The sequence below is a fragment of the Ovis canadensis genome, chromosome 18 (assembly GCF_042477335.2).
Source record: "Ovis canadensis isolate MfBH-ARS-UI-01 breed Bighorn chromosome 18, ARS-UI_OviCan_v2, whole genome shotgun sequence".
In the NCBI taxonomy this organism is placed as follows: domain Eukaryota; kingdom Metazoa; phylum Chordata; class Mammalia; order Artiodactyla; family Bovidae; genus Ovis; species Ovis canadensis.
The window spans coordinates 17,732,558-17,752,722 of record NC_091262.1 but is presented as its reverse complement, the minus strand read 5'-3'; the positions used below and the strand labels follow the sequence as shown (position 1 = coordinate 17,752,722).

At 44.6% G+C, this 20,165-nt stretch overlaps 1 protein-coding gene across 1 annotated transcript in view; it reads right to left on the bottom strand.

Annotated features, from left to right (window-relative positions):
- CHSY1 (chondroitin sulfate synthase 1) overlaps positions 1 to 17,950 on the bottom strand; it is an 82,838-nt gene extending 64,888 nt beyond the window's left edge. Inside the window, exons 1-2 of the mRNA XM_069559126.1 lie at positions 17,498 to 17,950; positions 1,781 to 2,276 (exon numbers count right to left, since the gene is read on the bottom strand). Coding sequence (XP_069415227.1) covers positions 1,781 to 2,276; positions 17,498 to 17,820 — 819 coding nt within the window. The 5' untranslated portion in view covers positions 17,821 to 17,950. The remainder of the gene's footprint in view (positions 1 to 1,780; positions 2,277 to 17,497) is intronic.
- Positions 17,951 to 20,165: the final 2,215 nt, after the last annotated feature.

Here is a 20,165-nt window from a genome sequence, read left to right as displayed (position 1 = left end):
CAGGCCTTACAAAACTTTGGCGATCACATGGTAAAAAGAGAAATAGCCCCTCAAACTGGCTCCCAACCCCTACTTTCTCCCTCTATCTCGGCACTAATGTCAGGTCTAAGTTCTTGATAACTCAGTGCACTGAGTGTTGGTGCCTACCAGCAGCACAGAAGGTCTAACAGTGTGCCAACACTGAGACAGACGCGCTTAGCAGGCGGTGTCAGCGGTAAAGAACCCGCCCACCAACGCAGGAGACAGGAGAGACACGGGTTCGATGCCTGCATTGGGAAGATCCCCTGCAGGAGGGCACGGCAACCCACTCCAGTACTCTTGCCTGGAGAACCTCATGAAGAGAGGAGCCTGGTGCGCTGCAGTCCGTAGGGTCGCAAAGAGGTACACAGGACGGAAGCGACTTGGCACGCACATGGCACACCTCAAAGGCAGGCCTATCCTCTACATTTCTAGCAAGAAGGCTAGCTCCTCAGAGTTCAGGGGCAGTATAAACCACTCCACAATATAAAGGGCATTACACATTTTAAACATAACGAAACATGTTAAAGTTAAAACTACTTAATTAAGGATGAGGAAAATGCAAGAATATCATCAGCTGTTATTTTGTTTAAAACGCCAAAAAATTCCCAAATCGCTTTCCTAGCAGCAAAAATCCGTGAAAACTGAATCCCCCTTCGATTCAGGGAGCAACAGCTGGTGGATGGGGAGGCAGGGGAAGAGACAGAGATGACAGCGTTCACTTCACTCGGATGGCATTCTGACTTAAAAGGCAACTTTTATAATTGGAAACTGTAGGAAGACTACCTCCTGTGTTCTTGAAAGTGTCCACTTCCCTAAAAGTTTAACCAAAAGAAACAGTATGATTAGGAGACATTTCGAAAGGAGTCCGGGGGAAAGACAAGTACGGGCAAGAACACCATTTCTTCACATAAGCACTTCAGAAAATTAACTCTGAAGACAGGCTAACAGTTTACATCTGAAGCTGCGTTTCTTTTTCTTGGGCAAAGGTCTAGCAATTCCCTCTGTGCCTCACAACTATCAGTAGTTTATCCATCTAAACACAACACAACCTAAATAATTTTTTCCATTCTGACTAATATCACATCCTGCAACTGCAGGCAAGAGGTGAACATCTGCCAATAAACACAAGAAAGTCAAAAGCTAACTCATATTCTCCAGAACTATTAAAAAGAAAACATCTCCAAGTCTGTTTCTTTCAAAAATCCCACTTATGTATCATAATATAACTCATAAACTGCCTATTTTGAAAGGAAAACTGTATTACAAACTTCCAGATCTTAGTAACTGTACAAAAGTCAAGGTTTAAAATAAATGCAAACCCAAATACTGTCGGTTGTTTTACATTATTACTCATTTTATGAATTCAAAACATGTAAGTCTCTAAACTATGCAGTCAGCAGGACCAGATGAGAGGCGTCAGGCCTTTGGAAGAAAAAGGGACACTCTCACAAATCACGTCTGCAGAATCAGAGGTCAGAATAAACGAGTCTTCGGGAAAATCATGAAAGTATCACCGTGACCTGTATTAACCCTTTTCTTTGGGTCCCAAATGCCATCATTAACTAAAATTTTAGGACCAAAGTACAGAAGGTAAATTTAAAAGCTAAGAGAAAAGGTAATAAGAGAGAACTCAAAAGAACTAAGGTAAAAACATATAACTTAGTACCAAATGTTAAGTGTTAAGGAGGACGTTATCAGAGTTTCCTATGACTGGTCCAGAACTAATGACAAAATCAACAGATTTTCTTCTTGTTCTTACCTCGTAAGACCAGACGCACTGCACCCCCGCAAACCTTCGGACGCACCTTCCCACCTCAACGTCCTCATGGGTCGTATACATTTCCCGGAGGCACTTGCCGATATGTGGGACCATTCTCCGGAGAACTTCCCGGCTCATGATCACACCAGGGCCCCCCATACAGAAGTTCTCGCCAGGTTCCAGAGCAAGCTTCCCCATTTCTTCCGTGGTGCCCAGTCCCGTCTGCCCAAGAAAGAGGGGTTCACTACTATTCAAACTCCTCAGAAAACTCTCCAGACGGTCTCCTTTGATGTAAACATCATCATCTGCTCTCATAAACCATTCGTATTTGTCCAAGTAGTGGTCATGCATGTACTTGAGCATCATGAAAGACTTCTTCTGGGGCGGGTAGGAGTCGTCCACGCCCCGTAGCGGCACTACTGGAATTGAGATCGATGTGTCTGAACCCTCACTGGAGAAGAATTCAACTTTCCCAGGAATTGTCTTGGACCACGTCCTGGAATTAAAATAAACATCAGTGAGAGAACAGTTCATTCCAAGCTTCCCATTTCTATAAATTCCCATATCGACTCATGGTGAATCACTGTACGTTCAAAAGGATGATAAAAAGCTACTTGATATGCTTGCTTCTCCTTAACAGAAGCCCACACTACTGGGTATTGCAAAGTTCTAACTTGTTTTCAAAGGAATCCCAACAAAAAAGAATGACTAATATTAAAATATTTCCCAGATAACTATGTTTTGGCTAAGGCTGGAAAGTCGAAGTCTACATATTCAGGTTAACTTTCTGACACTACCGACTCCCTACCTATAAAACCCTCTGCTCTATAAAACAAAAGATTAAAAAATAAAATTGTTCATTCAACACATTTTCTTGGAGCGCTCATCAAGTGCCAAGTATGTGCTAGGCCACAGGGATGCAGCGGTGAGCAAAACACAGATCCTCCAGCTGAAGCGCAGTCAACAGGAGGGCAGATACACATCTCTCTCCAAGGGAAAGGCAAGCACAGAAAGGATGCGAACCAGAGCGGAGGAGGGACTGCTTCCCTGCGGTGGGGGAACCTCAAGGGTGCAGCAGGCCCAGAGCGCAGGGGCAGTATTGGGGGGAGAGCAGGGGAAAACTGCAGGGCCTGACAGCCCCCCAGCGATGGGGCCTTTCTGCTTTAAAACAGCAAGAAGCCTCTGGCGTCAAGGTGAAGGGCCCTGAGCTCTGGAACATATGCCTTTCATAGGAAACTGCTCATCCCACTGCCAGAGGAAACATTAGGGGTCAATTAAGAGAAAACAGTGACAAATTCTGCTGCCAAACAACAGATTTAAGGCCATCAGATTACATTTTTCCTTATGCTTTCTTTATGCTACATAAAGAGTTGAAGTAGTCTAGCTACAAAAATACATTTATATACAAACGACGTCTAGGAAAAATGTATCATAGAGAATAAATGAAACCATACATTTAGCCTTAATACAGTCAAAAAGCATAGTTTCCAAATGATGTTCTTTCCAATATAGCCTTATTGTAGGTGACTGTTACAATTGTATTTATTATAGTGAAAAACAACTGAAAGTCAACGGAAAACAGACTCCTGCTCTCTGTAGGCTCAGATGATGGTGAGCATTTTTAGCGATAAAATATTTTTAAATTAGTGTATGTACATTGGTTTTTAAACATGATGATATTGCACACCTAAAAGACCACAGTATAGCATAAATATAACTTTTATATGCAGTGGGAAGTAAAAAAAAATTGTGTGACTTGCATTCTCGTGATACTTGTTTTTCTGCAGCAGCTACAAATTTCCAGTGTAACTATGAGATATGCCTATACCGCCAGTTGTAATCACATAATGCCAGCAACTGTAAAATGCACCTTCACTTCAGAGATGCTAAAATGTGAAAACAATTCCCATCTTAGAATGTATATAGTATAGTAGTTGTATTGTAATGAGTGCTAAGTCGCGTCACCTGTGTCCAACTCTTTGCAACCCTATGGACTGTAGCCCACCAGGCTCCTGTCCATGGGATTCTCCGGGAAAGAATATTGGAGTGGGTCGCCATGCCCTCCTCCAGGGGATCCTTCCAACCCAGGGCTCGAACTTGCACCTCTTCTGTCTCCTGCACTGGCCTTTTCACTACCAATAGCGCCTCCTGATAATGTTTTTCCCTTAACACCTATGGATTTAAAACGGACCTACAGGTCTTATGCCAGTTATAGAACCCTTAACAAAGAATCTGGCATAAATGAAACCTGACTGGACTACAGAAAATATACCAGGTTACTACATTTTCACAAATGATATGCTCCTGAAAAGAAGTATGCAAACACAGCAGGAATGAGGCAATTAATGTAAAAAGAAATCAACCCCTCCCATAAAGAGAAGTCCATTTTAAAATGGGAATCAGCCCCAACCTACACAAAATAAAACTCATGTATCAGTCCCTGGCATGTAACAGTGTTCAGTAAACACTGGTCACCCGTGTGAAGTAAGTGACTGAAAAATACCTTTGTACATGTGTGGGCATGCTAAAGGGAAGAAACCATTTGTTTCTTATCTTTGAAAACTTTCCAAGAGAGCCACATTAATATTCCTATGTGCACAAAGAAACCAATTTTATCAAAACACAACTAGAATGCAATTATTAAGAGGTAAAATCCACAGGCATACTTGAGTTGAAATATACTACCATTCATGCTACTTTTGAAATGCAATTTAAAGCTAAATAGTCTGTAGTATCTCACAACTGATTTTAAAAGGGTAATGAATAAAATCAATTTAGCTTTAGCTTCCATCCAACTGCTTCTGTGATTAACAACACAGACCAAGTTCAAAGTAGTACTAAAGTAGTCAGTCCCAGAAGCCATTAAAATACTAAAGCATCATGGAATTGTCTGGAATACAGGGGCTGTAAGACAACGTCTACCTCCACAAGAAAAACCTGCTCTCAAGACACAATATGATGTGTGACGGCTAAAAGCACGGACTCAGGAATCAGGCTGTTGGGGTGAGAATCCTGCCCTCACTTTGGGCAAAATATTCTGTGCCTCACTATCCTTATCTGTGAACCGGGGATAATAAAAAATATCTGCTTTGTAGGGTTGGGGTGAGGGTTAAGTGGATTATTATATCTAAAAATGCCAGCCTGGCGTGAGATAAGCAAGTCTACAGGTGTGACTCATTAGGGAAGACAAGAGTTTGCAAATAAAATAAGGTACTGAAATAAAAATGAGAGAGAGAGGAAACTGTGGGCTGAACTTGGAACAGTCGGCCTCAAGATTACACCCCAAAGTGAAAGCACAGAGATAAATGCTGCTTCTCTTATTTCTGGCTGAAAACCTGACACTTAAGCTATATGACAAGTTCTATCACATTATGAACCTCAAGACAACATCAGGGTGCAAGTCTAAAAAGACTTTAAACTGTAAAAGCGCTCTCACTTAAAACTCCACAATGCTTCATACTAAACTGAGGATAAAACCCATTTGGTCTGGCTCTGCTTCCCATGGCTGCCCCACAGAGAAGACAGAGATGGAAGCCTTAGCGGCACTACCATCAGTGACGTGATTGATGCTTGAACTGTAACCTGAAATGGCGTTAATGTGTCCAGGAAGAGCAAGCAAGTAATTCTAAAAACAGACAATCTAACTTCAAACCATCTCTGAAAGCCTCTCTGCAGCTTTAAGGTAACACCAACCATTATTATCTTTTCCTCAGGTGACCCATGGAAAAATCTCATGCTGCCCTTTTGCTTAGATGGCTGGTGATTTGAGGGAAATCTCTCAATAGAAGTTGTTGTAAATCCTTTAATCTCGATAAATTACTATCTTTTAACTTACGATACCTTTAGCTTAACTAGCTCCGTAAAGTTAAAGAGTTCTGGAACACAAATCATGATTCATCACCCTAGGGGAATCAAGGTGAGGGCATCGATAATTCCAAAGAAATGAAGAAAATGCTACTGAAGAAGCAAACTGCCCTCCCCTTTCTGAGACAGAAACAGGTTAGCAACCTTGATTTTCCTAAGCAGACATCAACTTTGCCATCAACACATTTGTAACTGGGGGGAAAGAGCTCCTACTTAATTGAAACCACAGAACATTTGAATGGGTCCCTGCCAGAAAGCTCACTTTTCAATGAGCTGATAACCAACTCTTGCTAAAGCAGACAAGATAACTGAAGTCTGTGAATACCAAGTCAATAGTCTTCCTTTCCTCCAGGCTTCTAAACCCTGCCCCTATACCGAGTTAAGTCACAGTGAAGTCACACAGTTGGACAACATTAGCTTCGCTGAGGAATGCCTTTGCCGAATTGGGATTTAATAAAAGTCTCCATCTCTATTTACGTCACTTTAAGAAAAACTACACAAAATACATTTCTGTACAAAACCACATCTACAGGGTGAGTACTGTCCTGGGTATACATTCACATGGCTAATTTTTAAAAGCAAGCAATAGAATACCTGTGACATGGATTAACAGAGGAACAGAAGTACACACACAAAGTAAAATAATGTACAACTCTACCCCAAAGTGTTTACTGTAGTTATTTTTGGATAGAGGATCAGAAGGGATTTACTTTTCTTCATGTTTTCTACAACAAATACAGAAAAAAAAAAATTAAGTCCAAGGGAAAGCTTCAAACTAAAAAGCATCCAAAGAAATAGAATTTGACAAGAGATAATCTTACTTGTGTAATACTTTTTACTCTATTCAATGGGGAAAAAACTAAGAGAAAAATGGCGTAAGATTGAGTACTTTTCTTTCACATTTTCTAAGCTTTAAAAGTTTATATTAAGTTTTATAAATAAGGGGAGATTTTCTCTGAGTTGCCCCAAATCACTATTACATATGTGGTCTGATGGTTACAATGTAAGTTTGAAAGGACTTATGATCAAATCACTTTGCAATTTCTAGTCAAGGAAGGAAGGGAGAATATAGTTTTCCCCTACGAATTGATAGGTTTGTTTGTTTGTTCAGTCCCTCAGTCACGTCCGATTCTTTGCAACCCCATGGCCAGGCTTCCCTGTCTTTCCCTATTTTCCTGACTTTGCTCAAACTCATGTTCACTGAGTCAGTAACACCATCCAACCATCTCACCCTCTGTAGTCCCCTTCTCTTCCTGCCCTCAATCTTTCCTAGCATCAAAGTCTTCTCCAATGAGCTGGCTTTTTGCATTAGGTGGCCAAAGTATTGGAGCTTCAGCATCAGTCCTTCCAATGAATATTCAGGACTGATTTCCTTTAGGATGGACTGGTTGTATCTCTTTGCAGTTCAAGGGACTCTCAAGAGTCTTCTCCAACACCACAGTTCAAAAGCATCAGTTCTTCAGCACTCAGCCTTCTTTATGGTCCAACTCTCAACATCCATACATGACTACTGGAAAATCCATAGCTCTGACTAGGTGGACCTTTGTTGGCAAAGTGATGCCTCTGCTTTTTAATGCTGTTTGTCTACGTTGGTCACGGCTTGTCTTCCAAGGAGCAAGCGTCTTTTAATTTCATGGCTGCAGTCACCATCCACAGTGATTTTGGAGCCCAAGAAAAGAAAGTCTGTCACTGTTTCCATCATTTCCCCATCTATTTGACATGAAGTGATGGGACCAGATGCCATGATTTTAGTTTTCTGAATGTCGAGTTTTAAGCCAGCTTTTTCACTCTCCTCTTTAACTTTCTTCAAGAAGCTCTTCAATTTCTCTTCACTTTCTGCCATAAGGGTGGTGTTATCTGCGTATCTGAAGTTATTGATATTTCTCCCAGCAATCTTGATTCCAGCTTGTGATTCATCTAGCTTGGCATTTTGCATGATGCACTCTGCACAGAAGTTAAATAAGCAGGCTGACAATATACAGCCTTGACATACTCCTTTCACAATTTTGAAGCAGCTTGTTATTCCATGCCTGGTTCTAACTGTTGCTTCTTGATCTGCATACAGGTTTCGCAGGAGGCAGGTAAGGTATTTTAATTAAGGAAGCAGTAGCAGATGTTTTTCTGGAATTCCCTTGCTTTTTCTGTGACCCAACAGATGTTGGCAATTTGATCTCTGGTTCCTCTGCCTTTTCTAAATCCAGCTTGGACATCTGAAAGTTGCCAGTTCATGTACTGCTGAACCCTGGCTTAAGGGATTTTTGAGCATTACCTTGCTAGCACGTGAAATAAGTACAACTGTGAAGTAGTCTGAACATTCTCTGGCATTGCCCTTCTTTGAAACTAGAATGAAAACTCACCTTTTCCAGTCCTATGGGCCCTGCTGAGTTTCCCAAATCTGCTGGCATACTGAGTACAGCACTTTAACCACATCATTTTTCAGGATTTGAAACAGTTCAGCTGAAATTTCATCACCTCCACTCGTTTTTTGTTTGCAGTGATGCTTCCTAAGGCCCACTTGACTTCACACTCCAGGATGTTTGGCTCCCGTAATCATGCTTGTGTAATTAAACGTACACATTTATATTCTTCCCTATTACAGAAAGGATTTAAGACAACTTAACCAAAATGCATACAAGATGAAAAGAATAATCAAAAAATTAGGCAAAAGAAAAACAAAAGTCGGAAAAAGGCATGAAGGTGGTACCTACAGCAGAGAGGACAAAATCAGGGTAGGGGCTGCCTGCCCACCTCAGTACCCATGACCGTGATTACCCAGTGAGCTCAAGGGGCGAGACCTCATCAGTTGTCACACGTCCTCTACGTCTGCTAACATGGCACCAAATTTAGTCGTAAGTCTTTCAGCAGGCAACCAAGAGGAGTCACAAGTCTGAGCTCCACTGTACAGGGTCAAGTGGGATAATGATTCTAGATACTAAGACCTCAAGGAAGTTTCTCCCGTGTCTACGACAAAGAAATGGAGCAAAGGTCCGGAGCACCCTTACAGGAGGCACAACGCGACGGAGCAGCAGTCTTAGCTCAACCTCCCAAAAAAGCCCATGAAGGACAGTTCTAGACTGCCAGTCAGAGCAGCCACGGGCCTGGAGAACAAGGAGGGCTTCCCAGGCAGGCTACCCAGTGAGGAGTCACAGCCTCTCCCGGAACTGAAGGAATGTCCCTGGCAGGAGACCACAAGCCTTATTCAGCCCATTACCTCCAGGAGCACTGCAGTCAGAGTACTAAGCTGCAGCTTCCCTCTTCTATGCATGTGGTTTCCGGTATGTGGCTTCCTCTTTTTAAATGTTTAACTGCCTCGCTGCTATGACCCTATGACATGAGCAATCTCAAAGTCTTTTGGAAGCGGGTGGGGAAGTATATAACAGGGATCACAAATGTTGGGAAAATTTTTTAAAGGAAAAATCATATTAGACCACTTACCATTAATCCTAAAAACTAGACTTAAGCTAAAATCAAACATTAAAGAGCTCCCCCACCCAATAAAGCTGCTGGAGGGTGGATGACAGCTTCCCACCTCAACAATGGCCTGGGCACAAGCCCAGGAGGCAGCACCTTTGGGCCTAGATTCACAGCAAACAACAGAAACACTTATCAACAGAGACCACAAATACGCCATCCATGAAACACAATAGTTAAACTTCGGAGTGTTAATAGCAGAAGATAAATTCTGACCCTGTGGTCCATTTCCAAACTTCAAGTCTTAGCTACTTTTAGAAAGCTATAAGTTTATATTTTGCTGCTTACACTTAAAAAGTGTAAACACACAACTAATTCTTAACCATGCATAAACAAAATTAAGTTTTCAAATGTAATTTTAAGAAAAAAAAAATCAGCGTTGTTTGAAACCACCCTGAACCCACAGCCAACTCCTGTGAAGCCAGCCGTCGTGTTCTGCTGGAGTGCTTCCTGGCATCAAGCGTGCTTCACAATCATCAACAACCAACAGTTACGGCGTAAGGGGCAGTGCACGCTGAGGGCACCAGACACTCAGACTTACGACAACGCCATGAGACGCGAGAGGCACCGAGACCCACCTTTTACAGAGGAGGAGACTGAGGCTCAGAGCCAGGTAAGTAACTTGCCCAAGATCACACAGCTAAAAACGTGGAAGCCAGGCCACCAGTGAGGTCCGACTCTAACACGCCCACTGGCTTGCACACGTCACACTGCTCTCCCAGGTTATTACCCACACTCCTGCAGTCCCTCCTCCGTGGCTCCGTGTTTGTGCTTAGTCCCTCAGTCCTGCTGACTCTTTGCGACCCCAGGCACTGCAGTCCGCCAGGCTCCTCTGCCCATGGGGATTCTCCAGGCAAGAATGCTAGAGTGGGTTGCCATGTCCCTCTCCAGGGGATCTTCCCAACCCAGGGACTGAACCCAGGTCTCCAGCATTGCAGGCGGATTCTTTACCATCTGAGCCACCAGGGAAACCCCAGCTGAGAAAACAGCCATCACAGATAAGGAGACAGCCTTATACCCGTTTCAGTCACTGCCTCCCATGTCATCTGTCTGCCTGGCTAAGACCTGCCCATCGAAGGATACCTTCATAGTTTGGGCAGATTTCAAAGGCCAGAAGACTTCATTCAAAACTAATTTCCTGAAACTTTCATTCTGTCTTTGGGTCCCTTTGTCACTCCGAATCCTGCCCAATTATTTTCTGGTATTAGGTTGCATCTAGGTTCAATTTACAAAGCAATCATTTTAATGGCATGAACAGCTACATTTTCAATCATCCTCAGGCTCTGCAAGCCCAGAGTTGACATCAAATCAGAGCAGACCACCTCATTTTTAATCATCCACAGAAAAATGTACTTACCTACAGAACAAATATAGTAGCCATGAACACTTCTGTTCATGACACAATTAAGGTGAGATGAACAGTTTCGCTACCTTGTTCTAAAAAGATGTGTTTATCTTTTGGCCATGGAGGGTCTTTGTTGCCACACACAGGCATTCTCCAGCTTTGGCGAGCAGGGGCGGCTCTCTGTCGCTGGGCACAGGCTTCTCACCGCGGTGGCTTCCACTGCGGAGTGTGGGCTGCAGGCTCAGCTGCTGTGCAAAACGGGCTCAGATGCTCCTCCGTACGGAGGATATTCCCAGAACAAGGATCCAACAGGTGTCCCCTGCATTGTAAGGTGGATTCTTTACCACTGGACCACCAGCCAAGCCCTAGTTTCGCTTCTTTTACATTGTAACTAAGTTTCTCATTCCTCCAATTTCATCCAGAACCAGAAGCCGAAAAGACATTGACAGAAGATGGAGGCAGAGAATACTATGAATACACAGAAGCCCTCACATTAAAAACGCTGTCACCCGACTCTCCGCAGTATCATCTGGAAATGTACAGATACAGTAATTGATGAAATACAGTTATAGTAACACCACATAACTGTGTTATCCCTACATTTGGGGGGCAGGAATAATTGTCATTTACTGAAACAAGAATAGCCCTGACCTCAAACCCCAGGGAACCCAGGGCCAACACATCCCCTGTGCCCAGCAGTCTGGCAGGTACCTGCAATTAACACGCTTAAAACTGCATTCACACTTCCTCCCAAGAGCTGTCACCTCTCTGCTTCAAAAAAAAAACTATAGTCATGTAGCTTTATAATAAAATAAGTTCTCCCTGCAGAAAAACTCAAAAATACAAAAAGTACCCAGAATATGAAAAATCATTCAGCATCATGGTATGTGTATCTTTTACACTTTCTTTTCTATATCACAGAAAAAGAAGCATTTCATCTGATTTTAAAAATGGTCTCATACTTGGCATACAGTTTTAAAACCCACTCTCATTTAGATATATTATGAACTTTTCTTCATTCCAATAAACATATTCAGCCACACCATTTTTTAAGATTAGAGAAGCAGATCACAAAATGGACAAACTGGAGAAACCAATCACGGTCCGTCGTTCCTAATGCAGGACACCAAAGCTTCTCGCAATTCCCACTTCATAGAACACATGTTTGAGTGCATTTCTAAACTCCTTTGGAAACATTTCTAGTGGAATTGCTAGGTCTCAGGTCCCAGTCCCAGTGAACTGTTCTTTCTCATCATCCCTTCACTAACTCCTGCTATTTCACATTTCCAGGAACCTGTTGTGTCTGCCTCAGAAACTCCAGCTCATCCTTCAAGACTATGCAAGGGAAGAGGGGTAAGACTGTGAGGGAGACCTTCTTCAATCCCCTTCGTAAGTCAGTGCAGACCTCTCTCTTCTGCATCCACACAGTAACAAGTCCAGGCACCTTGCGAGCCCTTTCATTCAACAGTATCATTTGCTTCCTTCCCTAGACAATTAATTCCACAAGAATGGAATTATTAATCTACTTTCAAAAACTGCAGCTTAACTAATGAATGGGAAAAAAAATGAAATTGCCAATGCAACAAAAACACAATCGTGTTTATCTTCTATTGACAACCAAACTATCCTTGGAATATTCTGTTTGGAGACATCCAGATCTGGAGCCACGATATATAACATTAAACTCATTTTCAGGACCGTAATTTTCATCAGTTTTCTTATACAGGTAATTTATAATGTGAAATGGGTTGCGCCCCCAAAAGTTCACTTACATGTTAATTATTTTGACTACAGAAGGCTTTCAGTAATTTTTTGCCAAATTGAATTCTAAGAAAGCAAGCACTGCTCTAAACTGTTTCAAGATAAACATGGTTTACAGCATTCAAAAAAGAAGGAACTCTCAGATCTGCTCATGGAGACTGGTAAAAGGAACAGTTTGCCATCATTTAAAACATTAGGAAGAGGCCATTAATTGATAAAACATCTTGCAATAAGATTCCTGTATCTAAAGCTAGTGTTTCTCGAACTTTCTTCCCATAATTCCCTATAAACAGATGCTAATATTTCAGAGCACCCTTTATCACTCCTGGGGCAAAGAAGGGAAACCATCCACCTCTCTATTCTGAGAAAAAGAACAAATCAGTTCCCCATCTTCAGCCCAGGGGAAGCAAGAGTCAAGATAAATAGATAGCGCTGTATTAGTTTAGTGTTCAGGGCATAAAAATGGACTGAAATCTAAATACAAATTAAAAAAAACCAAACCATTAATTAAAAAAAAAAATCCAAATAGCACCAAAACTCTCTCAACAGGAACAGGTAAGTGTAGCCAAGTAATGTTTGAACCAGAAGAGTAACAAAGGGGACTCGTCTACCGGATATTAAAATATTTTTCAATCCTCAATAATTTCAGTGGGTGGTACTGGAACAAGAACAGACAGAAAGATCAATGAATCAAAACAGGAAGTCCAAAAAGATACCCAAGAATCTTGAGTATGATGAAGATGGCATTTCAAATCGGTAGGGAAATGGGAGCTTATTTAACAGGTGGTGCTGAGACAATGTATCATTTGCGGTGAAAATGATGATGAGATGATTTGTACCCCTTCTAAAATGAGAATAATGTTCCTTAAAAAAATCTTGGGACTTCACTGGTTGTCCACCAGTTAAGACTGCACACTTCCAGTGCAGGGGGAATAGCTGTGATCTCTGGTTGGGGAACTAAAATCCCACAAGCTGAGAAGCACAGTCAAACAAAAAAAATCTCTCCAGGGCAATAAACTTTCTGCCCTTCCTGAAAGGAAGAGACTGAATTACATGGACGTCCAACTTCTGCATATCAAATGATGTAACTAAGAAAAACAGGAAAAAAAAAATTGCAGCTAGTAACAGTAAGATATAATGAACCCAGCCGGAGACTCTACTGAACTATCACTAACCAGCACACTAAATTACTTCAGAAGAATCACAGAACCATTTTAAAGTGAAATTACCTAGAATACAAATATTTTACAGATGAGTGGAAAAAAAAAAAATCTTAACATATTGACTTGTAGAATACCACCCTATCCAGAACCCTAAGGGAATTTTAGTTTAAGACAGCTTGAGTTGCAACACTGTAATCACTTCAGATATAAATCTGTTCTCAATTCCTTTTAAAATTCATTATATTTATAAAACTAAGGACACATCCACCCGCTCCTATGCAAAACCAGGTTTCGGCTGACTTACCTCCTTCCCCCTAAATTCATTCGTCCTCTAGTTTTCCCCATCTCAATAAATGGCACCGCCACCCACCCTTTCTTTCAAGGCGAAATCCTACAAATTATCCTGAATTCCTCTCTGCTTCACGGCCTCTGAAGCATTTTGTCAACATGTCCCCAACTCTGGCTCCTACATATTTCGTGGGGAAATGATCCTCTCTCCATCCCAACCATCTTCACCTAGACCACCTCCTAACAGCTCCTTGCTGCCCCACAACCTATTCACACAATAGCATGAATTAACTTTTCAGAATATAATGCAAGCCCCTCCCTTTCCCATCTAAACCGTCCAAGTGGAAGATGCTCAGTTGTGTCCTACTCTTTGGAACCCCATGGACCATAGAGTGGAATTCTCTAGGCCAGAATACTGGAGTGGGTAGCCTTTCCCTCCTCCAAGGGATCTTCCCAACCCAGGAACTGAACCCACATCTCTCACATTGAAGGCAGATTCTTTACCAGCTGAGCCGCAAGGGATACCCAAGAACACTGTAGTGGGTAGCCTATCCCTTCTCCAGCAGATCTTTCTGACCCAGGAATCGAACCAGGGTCTCCTGCACTGCAGGCAGATTCCTTACCAACAGAGCTATCAGGGAAGCCCAAAACCTCCAAAGGGTTTCTAATTCACTTAGAGTAAAATTCCATGACACCAGACACGCATCTTCTTTCTTTTATTGATCTTCTTCAAGTTTCAAACTGATTCCTATCTCATAATTTACCAGCTCTTCCCTCTGCCAAGCACACTCATCCGTGACGTTCCCAGATCTTAGCCCAAACACCACATTCTCGGAGGTGTTCCCCAAACATCTAACAGAGAGGACATCCCATCACCCTGCTCTATTTGTTCCACAGTACCATCACTAGCTGAAACCCTCTTTTTAAGTATCTGTCCCTCTCACTAGAGCAGAAGCTCCATGAGGACAGGCATCTTCACGTTTGTGTCCCCAAACATTCAGAGTCCAGGCCCAAGGCACCATGCACGTATTTGTTGAACGAAGGGATGAATCCTAAGTGTATGGGATCATTTGATGAGCCAAGATCACTCCAGTGAGCATAAGAGCCACGGCATCTGCCCGGTGCCTGTGAAGGAGCGCCACTGCTGCCCTGTCTGAAGGCTCTGTTTTGCCTCGCCTGCTTTCAGCTGCACTGCTAACGTCTACTGGTGCTCCCTCTCCTCACTGAGCATATGGCAGAACTGAAAAGTCACCAATGATGGTGCTCTCCCATCACTTAAGTGTACCAACTTTAGTGCAGACAAGTGTATCTCCTTGAATTTTTCAAAGGCTTTTATAGCTCCTTTCTGAATCTCAGTTAGTAGTCCCTAAATCTGAATTCTGACACTGTCAACGTCCTAGCATAAAAGCACATCATAGTGTCATCTTTCTAAAAACACTGCCATCTCCTTCAACCTATAAGCCGAACAAAAATTTTTACTTTAATAAACAAAAATAAAAACATTGACTTTTTTCCTACGGTAAAGAACATATTCACTTTCAGCGGAAATGTAGAACTCAGTGCCAAACTAGAGTTCTACCCTGTGCTAGAAGATTCAAGCCAACTTTTATACTGCATGAAATTTCCAGTTTGAAAGCTGAGTGTGGACTTTTGGCCCAGGCTGCAAAGCATAGCAAAGCCATAATTATAAGTTACATCCTATAACCTCCGTCCCAATTTTGGCTTTCCCCAGAAGTTCCTTAAGGCTAAAATCGTCTTGCGTCCTCTCCTACAGCCAGTCTAATCACAATGTGGACAAGCTGAGAAGGAGAGGACCTTAACTAGACAGGCAGGTCCACCCCTAGGCTCCAACTAATGTGACTACTTAAGATCAGAGAGATACCAGAAGAAGTATGCTGGAAAGCTGACTGAATGACTGTATAGAATATACCATTTCCCGGTAAGGCTTTTATCAAAAAGGCAGAACTTCCACAAAGAAGGGCCAGAGGACAAATTATGTTTCTACTTTTCCCTAGCTGCCTTAAAGAAAATAAACAATGAGATAAAATCCTACATCCAAAAAAGATGAGCTAGGAGATTTGGAAAGGAGGCCAAGCATAGAGCCTCAAGCATGGGTTTGGGGAAAGATCATTTCCAAGTGTTAAATAGTATCCAGTGTGCAAATCATTTTCTGAGTATTGCTGGTGTTACCAGGACCCCTTCTAGTTTGTGATTTTCTTATCTACGAAAAAGTATTTGCTTGGGGGGCAGGGAGTTACATGTCCATATTTGAACAAACCACTTTGGTAACTGTCCCAAACTTGATTTCAAAGAACCTGTCATCAAATTGGAGTCATATAGATTTACTTTAAAAACCATGTTGTAAACAATGTATATAGCTCATCCTCAATTTCTGATTAGATATTCCTTTTTTCAAAAATCAGATGTTTTTTTGATGTACACCTAAAACACTGTAAATCTACTATACTTCAAAGGGAAAAAGAAACAAACCACGAAACAACAAAAAGCACAACTCCACCTAATTCAATAGATCTGGGAGAAAACCATGATCTGCATGTTTGCTTCCAAGTCATGATCTTAGTCAAATTTATGCTACCTTTTCTAACCTTTTCAGGCCCTCAGTCCCCTTCTGGCAGAACCTAGGTCATGGACTTAAACAAGATCCAGTGGAAACACAGGAATGGGAATCAATGCACTGAAAAGGCAGACTTTCTCTACTGCTCTCTACCTTCCTTTTCAATCCTTCACCTCCTCCTTTAGAGGAACGGAGACCCAAATATGCTTTTCTCCTCACAACATCTAATGCCTGAAAATTTAGACCAGGACTACAGTTAAAAGCTGAAGTTATAAAGGTGATGGCTATAAATTAAGAACAACCAGCTTGGCCTCTCTCAGTAATGACTGCTCTAAGAGTCCATTCCCAGCAGACCTCTCAGGTTGGTTTGCTCTGCGGTTGGATGAATACCAAATGTTATCTGTAGAGTAAGCATTTCTGTACTTCACACATATAAGGTTTCCATTAAATCTCTTTACTGAATCTATTAATACATCCTTCTTCTACCTCAAATTCATTCCAATATCATCTCTCTTTCACTCTTCTAAAGATTACTTTGGCTAATCCCTTTGTTAATCCTGAACATGATTCCAGCCACTTTTCTGACTCATATGGCCAACTAGGACCCAGATACCGGATAACACACACGTCACTAAACTGGGCTAGTTAACAACAAATCTACCATGAGCCAAGAACTGCTTTCCCAAAGGTTCTCTTTCCAATTACAAAAGTCTGGTGGGGTTGAGTGTGCAGCGTGTACTCCTTCCATTTACCAGAATGGTTCCAACAGTGAAAACTAAAAGTGGAAGGCCTCTGACCAAATTAACTTACACAGGCTCTAGTTCTGCAAGGCTAAAAGTGCAGGTTTCAGAGCCTCGAATAATAACCCCCGCTGCCACCACAATCACCAGTATTGTGCTGAGTTTTCCGAACACTCTTATGGGTGTTTGGAAATGTTCGGTGGTGCTCATTCAACAAAGGAAAGGACTAGGACAAGAGAAGATGAAGCGCGGAGCAGAAAGTCCGCGTGAAGACTACACCCAGAGGGGCCAGGCTGGTCCGCTGGACCCCAAAGCCCCTGCTTTCGAGCGCTGAGCTCGCTATAGCGCCCCTGAGCCCGCTGCCAACGCCCGGCACGCCCCACGGGGCACAGCGGCCCCACGGAAACCCAGCGAGCGCCGGGTCTGGGAGGCAGGCAAAGGCGCGCGCCGCACGCGGGCCGCGGGGCAGCGCGCTCGGATGCTGGACGCCGCCCGGGAGCGGGGACTCACCTGAAGGCCGCCACCGCGCGGGTCTGCAGGTACTTCTGGGCGGTCATGACTCCCACGAAGAGAAAGTTCCTGTCGCGCGGGACGCCATCCTGGGCCTCGCTGTGGGGCCAGAGCCGCTGCCCGCGCGCATCCCCGCGCGCCCCGCCGGCCAGGGGCACCGCGGCCGCCTGCCCAGGCCGGCAAGCCTCGGGGCTGGCGCGGCGCCGCGGGCCCGCCCGCTTCAACTCGGAGGCGCGGGGCAGCACGAGCCGCGAGGCCAGCACGAAACCCAGCACAAGCCCGAGCAGCACGCTGAGCCAGGCGCGCCGGCCGCGCACGGCCATGCCCGCGCCGCTCCGCCCGCCGGGCCGCCGCCGCCGCCGCTCCGCGCGCCCTCAGCCCGCCCGCCGAGGCCAGCCCGCCCTACGCGGCCCCGCCCGGGCAGCGCCGCGGCTGCGGCGGGCCCGCCGTGCCCATCGCGGAGCGCGGGCCGCCCGCAGGCCCCGCGCCGGCGCTCGGTCCCGCTCGCGCGCGCCCGCCTTCAGGGGCGCAGCATGCCCAGCGCGCGCCGGCCGCGGCCCCCCGCCCGCGCCCCGCGCCCCGCGCTCCCCGGCCGGCTCGGCTCCCCGCGCGGCGCCCCCCGGGCGCTCGGCTCCGCTGGCGCTGCGCGCGGCACGCTGATGTCCGTGGCCGGCGCCGGCGCGGCCGCTGCTCATCGTCCGGCTCCGCGCGCCATCGCCGCGGGGGCGCCGCACGTCACGCACGGCGCGCAGGGGGCGGTGCGCTGTGGCCCCGCTCGGGATCCGTCCGCGCCGCGCGATTGGCGCAGCAGTGAATGGGGGGCGGTTCACGTGGCGAAAGTTTGCCTGAAAAAGAAAGCCCAGCTCAGAGCCCCGCCCGCGCGGTCTGCGGCGGCCCCGGGCGGAGGGGGCGTGGGTCGGGCTCGGCGCCGCCTGGGGCCGGGAGCGAGGCGCCCGGCCGCCCGTTACCCGCCCCGCCGGGGCATCCCTGCCGCGGCGCTCGGCGCTGGCTCGAGGCCGTTCCGCCCGGCCTCCGGCTGCCGCGAGACGCTGCGCCAGCGTGGATCTTATCAGGGATTTCCAAGAAGGGGCTTCTTGGTCCTCGAACACTGCACTCGTGGAGGACGAGCCGCGCGTTCCTCCTGCACACACTGTCCTCAGACACACCCGCCTCCCCACGCCCAGCCCTCCAGCCGGGCGGACCTCTCCGGCCACCTTCCCTGCGTCCTCCCGATTCACACTGTATCTTTGTTCCCGCAGCTCTGTGGGTACGAGCGAGCATGTGTAGCATAAACAGCTCAGGAACCGTTTGAAACGTGCATGACTGCAGAATGAACCGTGAATTCAGCTACCTTGTTCTCTGCTACTGGTTTCTAAGCTAAAAACAGAAAGAAAAAGAAAGCTATACTCAGTGTCCAACCTTCGAACACTAGCAGCATTTAAAGGACGTTGAAGAAATGGTAGATGGTGTTAATACGCTTTTTCTTTACATTCTGTGTAGAAACTCATCAGTTTCTCTAGTCTGAGTCTTTGTGTTTTAACATCACCCATCCATAGAAGTGCCATGGGTTTCTAAAGACAGTTTTTGAGAACTGGCTTCTCTATGATGGATTTTGAATTTTATGCACTTCTTCTTAAAACAGCTAAGGTAACAAAAAGCTGACGAAATGACCACACAACAAATATTTGTGTAAATTATTATTATTTAGTCGCCAGTGTGTTGGAGTTTTTTTTTTTTTTTTTAAATGAAACTCCCAGACAGCACAGTGATTCCCTCGGCCTGACAGGTTCCCGTCATTTAAACAAATGAACCCAAGAATTAGGGACAGAAAATAAGCATGCTTGGGTAAACCTTGGATCTTTCTTCATTGCTAAGATGACCAAATGAAGAAATATACACAATTTAAAGTACCATCTTAGAGGAGAGATATCATCTCTGCAGCTAAATAGTGGTCACTCTTGGTATTCTTTGGATATCAGCACTTTCTTCGGCACTTGTGAATTGTGCCAGATATAGTTCATTACCCAGCTTCCCACAGGCTCCCTGGGTAGGTGATCCACATCTAAAAATAAAATACTCATTATACAGTGAACACAGGATTCCAACAGTGGTCTTGAGAAAAATGCAGAACCATGAATTAGAGACTCAAAAATCAGCCAAAGGGGTTTCCAGTTAGACCATAAGCCACAAATGCCAAGTTCCCCAAATTCAGCAACAGCCTCATAATTCACAATGATGTCCATAAAGCACAAATCTTGCTAGGTACAGATGTTCAATTTTTTGACATAATGATTTCAATATTTTCTAACTTGCTTTAAACTTCTCTGTTTCCTCATCTAGACTAAAATCTGATTTAAAAAGCACATAAATGGTGTGTTGTTGTTCAGTCACTCAGTCATGTTCAGCTCTTTGCGACCCTGTGGACTGCAGCATGCCAGGCTTCCTTGTCCTTCACTAGCTCCTGGAGCTTGCTCAGACTCATCCATTGAGTCAATGATGCCATCCAATGATCTCATCCTCTGCCATCCCCTCCTCCTCCTACCTTCAAACTTTCCCAGCATTGGGGTCTTTTCCAATGAGTCGGGTCTTCGCATACACAAAAGTGCCATGGATTTCTTAAGACACGTTTTGAGAACCAGCTTCTCAAGTGTCTTCTTCCCTAGCACCA